Source organism: Chiloscyllium punctatum, chromosome 9 (assembly GCF_047496795.1).
Source record: "Chiloscyllium punctatum isolate Juve2018m chromosome 9, sChiPun1.3, whole genome shotgun sequence".
Classification (NCBI taxonomy): Eukaryota; Metazoa; Chordata; class Chondrichthyes; order Orectolobiformes; family Hemiscylliidae; genus Chiloscyllium; species Chiloscyllium punctatum.
Genome location: NC_092747.1, coordinates 68,797,503 through 68,810,345, shown reverse-complemented (window position 1 = coordinate 68,810,345; position 12,843 = coordinate 68,797,503). Strand labels below are relative to the sequence as shown.

Sequence of the window (12,843 nt, the reverse complement as noted above, 5' to 3'; positions counted from 1 at the left end):
GTAGGTATTATAAATTATTAACAATTATATTACAAAGCTGGGAGTAGCAAATCTGGTGCCATTTCCTGTACTAAACTTAAATGTGACTGCAAGTAGTTTCAAGTGTATTACTAACGATCAAAAGGAGAGGAATAAAGATGCTTTACACTTAAGAATGCATTGTTTAACTTAGTCGAGTATTTCTGCAACCGAAAACTATTAAAATACCCAACGTTTTGGCTGGATAAGACAGATAATGGCATTACTCTGCTTCACCAAATTAAGGCTCACATTTCACTCTAATAAATCCAGATCAAAATATAGTTATGCTAGATGATAATTTGCATCAATTAAAATATTGATTGGAAGAAGGCGAAGACAAGACATGAGGAAAGTTTTCTTTCCCAAAAGGGTGGTGAGTACCTGGAATCCTCTGCCCAGTTTAGTAGTTTAGGCAGAAACACTTAGACATTTTAAAGGAACCTAGATGTGCACTTGAAACACTGTAACCTTCAAAAGCTATGGACCAAAAATTGATAAGTGGGATTACAATGGACAGTCTGTAGATAGACAACAGTGTGAATTACGGCTTAGAAAGCACTCACTTTTCTATGGTTCAATGATTAATTAAAATAGAATTAAGAACCTGTCTTTATTGTTTGCAGTATATTTTAGCACTTATTGTCAGATTATGCCAAAAAAAAAGTTTGTGTTGACCGTCTTCACTCGTAAGTTGATGCTTAAATATTATGGAGTCATTTACTTGAGCCAGAGAACAATATGATAGGTTCAGATTGATCTTCCTAAACAATCCCTTCCCTACAAAATAAGAGATACCATAATTTTCATGTTTGGAACAAGAAACTGAAATGGAAGTTGGACTGCAGTAACTGGAAACTCAGAAAAACCTTTGTAACCTGAAAATCTGCATATATTGTTAAACTGCACGCTTTGATGTTGCTTCTTGAAGTACTAAAAGGGAGTATTCAAGATGGAACCCCCAGCACCAAGAAGTTTTCAAGTCTAAGAAATTCAACCTGATATAAGCCCTCTGATACAACTTTTTAACACTCTGTAGACTCAACCTATGTGGCAAGAGTGACAAAGAAGTAGAACATCCAGAGTCTGCAGCCATAAAGCACCCATCTCTCCCTTTCTCGGTCTCCCTGTGGGAGAAGGACAGAAAAATGAAGCTTGAGAGAAAATGAACTGATCAACCATCACCCTACAAACAGCATTTCATCATTGTTAAAACTGAAGAGTGCGAGACAATAAAGTTCTACCCATAGTATATGTGTTAAACCATTTTTCTTTTGCTGCCTTAATCATGACTGTGTGTACTCGGAGGGTGCTTTAAGGGGTCTTGATAAAATTGCATAGATTAAAAATTCTTTCTTTTCACTGCTATGTTGAAGTTAAGCGTGTTACAAAAAATAGACTTACTTTCTCAAACACTGATAAAACCTGGTGTGAATTGCTTTTGCACTGAGTTTTAGTCAGTCAGTGTTTTAGTGATCTCTTCAGGATACTGTACATTTAGACATTTCAGGGACTGCTTATAGAATAGTGGGACACAATTGTCAGTGCATGCTTTCCAGTTAAATCATGCTAAAAGTGGTGAAGTACATACAGAATCCAGGGTCCAATCCTGAGAAAACAGCAATAGCTGTCAAGCAACATAATTTCAACCTCTCAGTCAATCTCGCAAACGCAAGGCTCTGCATCCGTAAGGCACTGCAGACAACCTACAGCAGAATTGTATGAAATCTTAAACCTCATGGCACAGTACTTCCCCCTACACAACCATTACATCCAACTGAGAAATCAGCCCTGGTACACTGAAGAGTGCAGGAGGGCATGTCAGGAGCAACAACAAGCATACATAAAGCCTGGTGAGACCACAACCAAGTGCTCAAATACCAAATAGCATTAGTAAGTAAGTAATTCAACAACCAACATATCAGACCAACACTCTTCGATCCTGCCATTTTGTGAATTATGGTGGACAATTAAAAACTCTTTGGAGGATGTGGTTCCACAAATAACCTAACCCTCAATTATAGGGGAGCCCTGCATATCAGTGCAAAAGCTGAGTCTGAAGCATTTGCAACACTCTGCAGCCAGAAGTGTGAATTAAATGACCTATCTCAGCTTTCACCAGAAATCTCCAGCATCATAGTCTTCAGTCAATATTGCAAGATATCAAAAAACAGCTGAAGGCACGATGGACCCTGACAATATTTCAACAATAGTACTACTGAAGATTTACAGGCCAGAAGAAGCCACACCTTGAGCAAAGCTTTTCCAGGACAGTGACAATACTGACATCAACTTACAAGAGGAACATTTTCCAGGTATGGCCTGTGCACAAAATGTAGAACGGCCCTGCCAATTACCACCCCATTGGTCTACTCTCAATCATCAGGAAAGTGATGGAAGGGGACCACTCAGCCCCTGACCATGTTGCAGCCTTAGTTTAACAATGAACAAATGAGCTGAACTCAAGAGGGAGGGATAGAGTGACTGCTCTCAACATCAAGACAACAACATTTGAACAGATGCGGCATCAAAGAACCAATTCACCATCAAAAGGTCAGAAGTGTGGTTTTCAATGGTGACTGCTCAATGTTCAACACCATTCACAACTCCTCAGATACTGAAGCAGTTCATGACCAAATGCAGCAAAAACATGCAAGAATAGGTCAGAGACTATGAATCCTGCAATGAGTAACTCACCTCGACTCCCCAAAGCCTGTCCATCATATACAAGGGACAATTCAGAATGGTGATGGAATATTCCCCTGTTGCCTAGAGTATAGCTCTAACTACACTCAAGAAGCTTGACACCATCCAGAACAAAGCAGCTTGTTTCCCACAATTGAAGTATAAAGTGACAGCAGTGTGTACCATCTACGAGATGTAACGCAACAACTCATCAAGTCGGCTTAGTCAGCACCTTCCAAACCAGTGATCACGAGCTTCTGGAAGGACAATGGTAACAGATACAGGGGATCATCACCACCACCTCAGGTTCCCCTTTAAGTCACCCATCATCCTTAATTGGCAATATATCACCGCTCCTTCAGGTTTGAGAGGTCAAAGTCCTGCAACTTTGCTCCCTTGTGGATATACCTACACCAAATGGACTGCAGCGGTCAAGACAACAACTCACCACAACTTGCTGGAAGCCCACATCCCATGAATAAATAAAACAACTTTAACAGAAAACTGAATATAAGCATTATAATTTTCCATTTCAATCGTTTAAACAATTTATTAAGCAATGTACTTAAGCATAATGTCTCCAAATGCTCTTTCTGCCACATTTTGCAGTCGCTCTTTATAGATAGAGCTACAGGTAATATTTAAAGCTCTGACTGATACCATCATAAGTGGAAAGTATGTGACTGAAATATTTTAAGTGCAAAAAAACATATTCAATTGAAAAAATATTAAATCAAAGTCTGTTTGGAGACTTACTTAATCTTCCATGGATTTATCATATTCTGTGTAGGAATACTCAAACATAATGAATCATTTGTAAACCACTCTAACCTAGATTTTAAATCTGAAGTACTAGTAGCCACCATAAAACAAACAATGGTAACAGGGTAGGTCCCACTCGATTGGAAACATAACATGAAAACTATTTTCAAGGAATGTTATAAAAGAAATCAAAGTACGAGAGATAAAAGCAAAATATTGCAGAAGCTGGCAAAGTTAAGTAAAAGCAGAACAGTATGAAAGAAACTTAGCAGGTCATGCAACATCTATGGAGAAAAAAACAGAGTTAACTTTTCAAGACATGATGCGTCTAGAGAACTACAGTGCTACAGTAAGTACTAGAGATGGCTTTTTAAAATATTGCTAAGTAATAATAGAATCAGTAATGTGGATGTGAATGAATATCAATATGAAAGTCCAAACTTAAAGTCAGAGTTGCCATCTAGAACTCAACATTAAAAAGTTAAAAAATTTATGCAAAGTGTTGATTCTATTGGAATCAACCTTAAAATTGAAGTTAAGTTCCATACAGTCAAGAGTGTGGTGCTGGAAAAGCACAGCAGGTCAGGCAGCATCCAAGGAACGGGACAATCGACGTTTTGGGCAAAAGCCCACCATCAGGATCAATGCTGTGCTTTTTCAGCAACACATTCTGGACTCTTATCTCTAGTATCTGCAGCCTTCACTTTCGCTTAAATTCCATACAGTCTTGCAAGCAGAAAATGTTTAAAACAATATACCTGCAATCACAAAATTGAAATAAAGCATTTTAAATGCCTAATTCCTACATAGGTTAACAGTTATCTCACTTACCAAAGTTTCAAAACATAAATGAAAATTGCAGCATTCTACTGATAGTACTTCCAATCACAGACCTTCAGAGTGGAGCTGTGGGACCATTGCTCAGGATCAGTATCGCTGCTCAGGGCTTTTATTCACTGGGCTCTAAGCCATCTGAAGTAGTTATTTATTCCTGGTTACTGTCCAAAGGCATCTTTTTGGGTTTAACAACAGCCCTTCTAATAACCAGTGCCTCTGGTAGCCATTTGAATCAGTGGTCAGAGGACATAGGTTTCTTGGCAGCTAGGGCACTTTGACTTTTGTTTACCCCCGCCTCTTAAGTGGAGGTTGTAGATTCGTAGAGATGTGCAGCACGGAAGCAGACCCTTCGGTCCAACTCGTCCATGCCGATCAGATATCCCAACCCAATCTCGTCCCACTTGCCAGCAACCGGCCCATCTCCCTCCAAACCCCTCCTATTCATATACCCATCCAGATGCCTTTTAAATGTTGCAATTGAAACAGCCTCCACCACTTCCTCTGGCAGCTCATTCCATAGACATACCACCCTCTGTGAGAAAAATTTGCCCCATATGTCACATTTATATCTTTCCACTCTCACGCTAAACCTATGCCATCTAGTTCAGGACTCCCCCACCTCAGGGAAAAGACCTTGCCTATTTATCCTATTCATATACCCATCCGGATGATTTTATGCCAACCCCAGCCTACTCAACCTCCTCTCCCTGTAGCTCAAATCCTCCAACCCTGGCAACATCCTTGTAAATCTTTTCTGAACCCTTTCAAGTTTCACAGCATCCTTCAGATAGGAAGGAGAGCAGAATTGCACACAATACTCCAAGAGTGGCATAACCAATGTCATGTACAGCAGCAACATGACCTCCCAACAGCTGTACTCAATACTCTGACCAATAAAGGAAAGCATACCAAACGGCCTCCACTTGCGACTCCACTTTCAAGGAGCTATGAACCTGCACTCCAAGGTCTCGACATGCAGCAACACTCCCCAGGAGCTTACCATGAAGTGTATAAGTCCTGCTAAGATTTGCTTTCCCAAAATGCAGCACCTCACATTTATCTAAATTAAACTCCATCTGCCACTCCTCAGCCCACTGGCCGATCTGATCAAGATCCTGTTGTAATCTGAGGTAACCCTCTTCGCTGTCCACTACACCTCCAATTTTTGTGTCATCTGAAAACTTACTAACTATACCTCTTACGCTCACATACAATTCATTTGTATAAATGACGAAAAGTAGTGGACCAAGCACCAATCCTTGTGGCACTCCACTGATCACAGGCCTCCAGTCTGAAAAACAACCCTGCACCACCACCCTCTGTCTTCTACCTTTAGCCAGTTTTGTATCCAAATGCCTAGGTCTCTCTGTATTTCACAAGATCTCATCTTGCTAACCAGTCTCCCACGGGCAGTCTTGTCGAACGCCTTACTGAATCCATCTATTGCTCTGCCCTCATCAATCTTCTTTGTTACTTCTTCAAAAACTCAAATCACATTTGCGAGACATGATTTCCCACGCATTTAGCCATATTGACTATCACTAATCAGTCCTTGCCTTTCCAAATACATGTACATCCTGTCCACCACCGGCGTCATGCTTTCCTGGCTTGTCCTTACCACCTTTCTTAAACAGTGGCATCAGGTTAGCCAACCTTCAGTCTTCCAGCACCTCACCTGTGATTATCGATGATACAGATATCTCAGCAAGGGACCCAGTAATCACTTCCCTAGCTTCCCATAGAATTCTAGGGTACGCCTGATCAGGTCCTGGGGATTTATCCACTTTTATGCGTTTCAAGACATCCAGCACTTCCTCCTCTGTAATATTGTTCAACATGTCACCATTTATTTCAATACATTCTATATCTTCCATGTCCTTCTCCACGGGAAACACTGATGCAAAATGCTCATTTAGTATCTCCCCCATCTCCTGCTGCTCCACACAAAGGCTGCCTTGCTGATCTTTGAGGGGCCCTATTCTCTCCCTAGTTACCTTTTTGTCCTCAATGTATTTGTAAGAAACCCTTTGGATTCTTCTTAACGCTATTTTCCAAAGCTATCTCATGTCCCATTTTTACCTTCAAGTATTCACTCCATCTCTCCTGTCTATACCTGATATATGCTTCCTTCTTTTTCTTAACCAAACCCCTCATTTCTGTAGTTAGCATTCCCTACACCTACAAGCCTTTCCTTTCACCCTAACAGGCATATACTGTCTCTGGACTCTAGATATCTCATTTAGAATCATAGAGATGTACAGCATGGAAACAGACCCTTCGGTCCAACTCGTCCATACCGAGGAGATATCCCAACCCAATCTAGTCCCATCTGCCAGCTGGCCCATATCCCTCCAAACCCTTCCTATTCATATACCCATCCAGATGCCTTTTAAATATTGCAATTGTACTAGCCTCCATCACTTCCTCTGGTAGCTCATTCCATACACACACCATCCTCTGCATGAAAAAGTTGCCCCTTAGGTCTCTTTTATATCTTTCCCCTCTCACCCTAAAACTATGCCCTCTAGTTCTGGACTCCCACACACCAGGGAAAAGACTTTGTCTATTTATCCTATCCATACCCCTCATGATTTTATAAAGCTCTATGTTCACCACTCAGCCTCCGATGCTCCGGGGAAAACAGCCCTAGCCTATTCAACCTCTCCCTATAGCTCAAATCCTCCAACTCTGGCAACATTCTTGTAAACCTTTTCTGAACCCTTTCAAGGTTCACAACATCTTTCCGATAGGAAGGAGACCAGGTTGCAGCTGGGCTTACTGGGATTTCCCCCTGGAATGCTCTCCAGTGCTGAATCATGGCTGGTGGGGAACTGCAACAGAACTGCTGGGTTTTGCTTAGTCTGTGGTGGTGGTGGTGGTGGAGGGAAAGAGACAGGGAGAGGAATGGGGAGAGAAGAGAGAAGAAAGTAGAGAGGAATAAAGGTTGAGAAGAAGATAAGGGAGGAGGGTTGGCAAGGATCCCACAGAAGTGAATGGGGAAGGCTTCTCAGGGAATAGTGGCAGGTTCGGCTGTGCTGAGTCCTCTTGTGAAGAGCTCAGACAGTGGTGAGAAATAGTTAGAGACCACAAGTCAGGAGGCAGGGAGTGGCTTGAGAGGCAGATGCTGTTCCAAAACAGCACCAACTGGATCAGGTAAAGTACTGCAATACTGGAAATTACATTCATACAAATCTCACAATTCTCACAGAGATTTCTGGTCTTGTTATTGGATGGAAACAGGGCTGCAGCTATTTCTGCATCACACTTTCAGTAGTATTGACAGAACGTGGTCAGTGCCATTAGGTTCAGCAGCATCCAGTGTCTTGAGCCAGTTCTTGATAGCGCATGGAGTATATTGATTGACTGACATCTGTAATGCTGGGGTCTCCACAGGTGGTTGAGCTGGATTATCTATTCAGCACTTTTGACTGAAGATGCATACAAATGCTTCAACCTTGTCTTTTGCACTAATGTGCTGGGCTTCTCCATTATTAAGGATGGCCTCAATGTGAATACCCACCCAATCAAGCAGAAAAGGATTAGGTGAATGTCAAAAGCTTAAAAATTAAAGTTTTACCCCAAATTGTCACATTTCTAGCCACAACAGAATTAACATAGGCCTCATTTTCCTTTTTTGGAGACAACTTGGCGATATACCTCAGTGAATAATGCAAGTTCATTGGTAGATGAATAGTAAATTGGAATTATTTTAAATGACACAAAAACAGACAGTGATAAATTCTTACCTCGCCATGTTTAACTGGTGTGATAAGACCCCTTGTTACTGCCATTCGAAATATGCTTTCAGTTGCCTGTAAAGAAAGACAGTTTTAAGAATACAGAAAATGAGAACCATTCTAAAAGTGAACATGGCACTTTTTCTTCTCCCCCATAAACTGGTACTTAGAGTAAGTCTCAGAAACAAATATCTCAGAAGCGAAGTTCTCATTTGTAGACCTGTCAGCCTTAAAGAGAGTCATAGAGATGTACAGCACGGAAACAGACCCTTCGGTCAAATTCATCCATGCTGAACGGATATCCCAACCCAATCTAGTCCCACCTGCCAGCACCTGGCTCATATCCCTCCAAACCCTTCCGATTCATATACCCATCCAGATGCCTTTTAAATGTTGCAATTGTACTAGCCTCCATCACTTCCTCTGGCAGCTCATTCCACATAGGCAACAACCCTTGTGTGAAAACATTCCCCCTTAGGTCTCTTTCATCTTTCCCCTCTCACCCTAAACCTATGCCATCTATTTCTGGACTCCCGACCCCAGGGAAAAGACTTTGTCTATTTACCCTGTCCAGGCCACTCATGATTTTATAAACCTCTACAAGGTCACCACTAAGCATCCGACGCTCCAGGGAAAACAGCCCCAGCCTGTTCAACCTGTCCCTGTAGCTCAAGTCCTCCAACCCTGGCAACATCCCTGTAAATCTTTTCTGAACTCTTTCATTCACAACATCTTTCCGATAGGATGGAGACTAGAATTGCACACAATATTCCAACAGTGGCCTAACCAATGTCCCGTGCAGCCGCAACATGACCTCCCAACTCCTGTACTCAATACTCTGACCAATAAAGGAAAGCACACCAAACGCCTTCTTCACTATCCTATCTACCTGCGACTCCACTTTCAAGGAGCTATGAACCTGCACTCCAAGGTCTCTTTGTTCAGCAACACTCCCTAGGACCTTACCATTAAGTGTATATGTCCTGCTAAGATTTGCTTTCCCAAAAAGCAGCACCATGCATTTATCTGAAATGAACTCCATCGGCCACTTCTCAGCCCATTGGCCCATCTGATCAACATCGTGTTGTAATTTGAGGTAATCTTCTTCACTGTCCACTGCACCTCCAAGTTTGCTGTCAGCTGCAAACTTACTAACTATACCTCTTAGACTCACATCCAAATCATTTATATAAATGATGAAAAGTAAAGGACCCAGCACTGATCCTTGTGGCACTCCAGGTCACAGGCCTCCAGTCTGAAAAGTAACCCTCCACCACCGCGTTTGAGCCAGTTCTGTATCCAAATGGCGAGTTCTCCCTGTATTCCATGAGATCTAACCTTGCTAATCAGTCTCCCATGGGGAACTTTGTCGAACGCCTTAGTGAAGTCCATATAGATCACATCTACCACTCTGTCCTCTTCAATCCTCTTTGTTACTTCTTCAAAAAACTCAATCAAGTTTGTGAGACAGGATTTCCCATGCACCAAGCCATGTTGACTATCCCTAATCAGTCCTAGCCTTTCCAAATACATGTACATCCGCCCCTCAGGATTCCCTTCAACAACTTCCCCACCACCGACGTCAGGCTCACTGGTATACAGTTCCCTGGCTTGTTCTTACCACCTTTCTTAAACAGTGACACCACGTTAGCCAACCTCCAGTCTTGTGGCACCTCTCCTGTGACCATCGATGATACAAATATCTGAGCAAGAGGCCCAGCAATCACTGCCCTAGCTTCCCACAGAGTTCTAGGGTATACCTGATTAGGTCCTGGGGTGTTATCCACTTTTATGGATTTCAAGATGTCCAGCACTTCCTCCTCTGTAATATGGACATTTTCAAGATGTCACCATCTATTTCCCTACATTCTGTATCTTCCATGTCCTTTTCCACATAAATATTGATGCAAAATATTCATTTAGTATCTCCCCATCTTCTGTGGCTCCACACAAAGGCTGCCTTGCTGATCTTTGAGGGGCCATATTCTCTCCCCAGTTACCCTTTTGTCCTTAATGTATTTGTAAAAACCCTTTGGATTCTCCTTAACTCTATTTGCCAAAGCTATCTCATGTCTTGTTTTTGCCCTCCTGATTTCCCTCTTAAGTACAGTCCTACTGCCTTTATAATCTTCTAAGGATTCACTCGATCTATCCTGTCTATACCTGACATATGCTTCCTTCTTTTTCTTAACCAAAACCTCAACTTCTGTATTCATCCAGCATTCTTTATTTCTATCAGCCTTTCCTTTCACCCTAACAGGAATATACTATCTCTGAACTCACAGTATGTTATTTCTGAAGGCTTCCCATTTTCCAGCCGTCCCTTTACCTGCGAACATCTGCTCCCAATCAGCCTTTGAACGTTCTTGCCTAATACCGTCAAAATTGGCCTTTCTCCAATTTAGAACTTCAACTTTTAGATCTGTTGTATCTTTTTCCATCACTATTTTAAAACTAATAAAATTATGGTCGCTGGTCCCAAAGTACTTCGTCACTAACACCTCAGTCACTTGCTGTGCCTTATTTCCCAAGAGTAGGTCAAGTTTCGCCCATTCTCTAGTAGATACATCCACGTACTGAATCAGAACATTTTCTTGTGCACACTTAACAAAAATTTTAAAATTCCAACGTCATTCAATGGCTGAAACATAAATCAGATTCTAAAAGTTCCAAAAACTTCCCTTCAAGTAGCCCTGCATATTTTCCATAAAACTCATACAAGTATTTTAAAGCAACTTGAAATGATTCTTCTCCTCTTCAACCAACAAACTTAACTAACAAAACTATTAGAGAAACATTCCCTCTATCAGATTGCCTTTTTCTCCAGAGGATTTAAGTACAGGAACAAAGAAGTGTTACTTCAATTGTACAGGAAAGACAGCACCTGAAATATTCCATTCAGTTATGGCCCTTAAGGAAGGAAATAATTGCCATTGAGGGAGTGCAGTGAGCTTCACCAGACTAATTCTTGGGATAGCGTAACTGTCCTAGGAGGAGAGATGAGGAGAATGGGCATGTCTTTTCTGGAGTTTGGAAGAATGACAGGTGACCTCATAGAAACTTTACAACATTCTTAAAAAGGGACAGCGTAGATGCATAAAGGGTTTTCCTCAGCAATGACGTCCAACAACAGGACACAGACTCAGAATAAAACATGAGTCATTTAGGATTGAGATGAGGAGACACCTCAGATAGTGATGAATCTTTGAAATTTTCCTCTCCAGCCAGCTGTGGAACTCAGTTATGAAGTTCAAGATAGTAATTGATAGATTTCTAGTAACTAATAATGTCAAGGGAAATAGCGACAGCATGGAAATACAACACGGTGTTATGATTGTCCATGATTTAGAATGGCAGAGCAGGCTGAAAGGCATGCTCCTATGTTTCAACATTCCTAGGCCATTGCAAAAAAAACTGTTTGCAAAAAAAAACATGGCAGACTTCTTTCTTTAAAAAGGGCATTACTGAACCAGGTCTTTGTTTTACGACAATCCAGCGGTTTCCTGTTAATGAGGCTAGCATTTTATTTCAAAGTTATAAACGGAATTTAAACTTCCTCAGAATTTTTAAAGCAATGGTTAATGACAATTTCATGGTCACCATCACTGAGGCTAGGTTTCCAGAAGTCTTTATATTAATTAAATTTAAATTCTAATATCTGTGTCTCCAAATCAGTAGCCTGGGCCTCTGGCATTCTAATCAAATTATAATGCTGCTAACTAGCAAGGAACAGGCAAAGCAACAGGGAGATTGATTAATCAATGATTAACCAGTAACAGGAAAACTGATTAACCAAAGCAACAGGGAGAGAGTGAAGAATTCTCACAAGCAAAGCTGGAGGCAAAATCTTGGATTATAAACCATATATAGTTCTGTATAGTGAAAGGAAAATAAAGACTAAAACAGTAACAAACACTAGAGCGACGTATTACACAAAACTGTCAAATTTAAAAGTGACCCCGAAGAAGAAATTACCAACTAGATTGTACTTTTCATGGCTTTCAATTTAATATGAATCAGAACCAATGCAACCAATGAATTAACAGGCAAAATATAACATGGATTATTTGATATCAAGATGGTCAATAAATCAAAAATTCAGCCATATTTTAGGGCTCCCAAATATTTGAGCAAAATATGCAAGAACAAAACATTTATTTGAAACCCATTATCTGCGCCACAATACCACCTAAATAATGACAAATAGCCTCAGATGTTTGTATGAATAGGCCTGGATTAAGGAAGGCACAGCAATCAACTCTCCAGTATTAATTTGATGGAGAAACAAAGTGTGACAAGATCCATGCAAAGCTGGGGTTGATAGGCAGGACACAATATGGGAAATTGCAGCTAATGACTGGTGTATCAGATTTCAAATGGCAAGTTAGGATCAAGGAAGAGGACAGGTTGGGCTGAGATGTGCGTACTGTCAGTGACACTGAAGGATGAGCCAAAAGATTTTACACAACTAGAGAACGCAACTAGACAGAACTGTGCACAATCGGTATGTATATGAGCAAGCAGAAGGAACACCCATCTCAGGACACAGTGTAAAAGCCCAGGTGACAAGTCTAGTAATGAACTGAATGGTCAGACAGAGTTCCTGGTTAATAACAACTGGTTCAACAGGCTCAAATGAAGACCTGGGATAAAACAGTTAAAGATCTTTTAAGAGATCAGGTCAGCAGACAGAGTTGCAGCTGAAACCCTGAATTTGAACGTCTAGCTCAAGTACGAAGGCTTCACACCGCAGCAAACGAGACAGGTCAGTTTGCCAAGAATCTGCCTGATGCCATTTGGCAGC

The 12,843-nt window shown here is 41.2% G+C and overlaps 1 protein-coding gene across 3 annotated transcripts in view; it reads right to left on the bottom strand.

Annotated features, from left to right (window-relative positions):
• Window positions 1-12,843, bottom strand: part of tmem135 (transmembrane protein 135) — a 540,618-nt gene that overhangs the window by 295,090 nt on the left and 232,685 nt on the right. For 2 of the 3 annotated variants that reach the window (XM_072577755.1, XM_072577753.1), the window contains exon 5: window positions 8,049-8,114. The exons of the other annotated variant lie outside the window; for it this stretch is intronic. In XM_072577755.1, coding sequence (XP_072433856.1) covers window positions 8,049-8,114 — 66 coding nt within the window. The remainder of the gene's footprint in view (window positions 1-8,048; window positions 8,115-12,843) is intronic. 3 annotated transcript variants of the gene reach the window in all.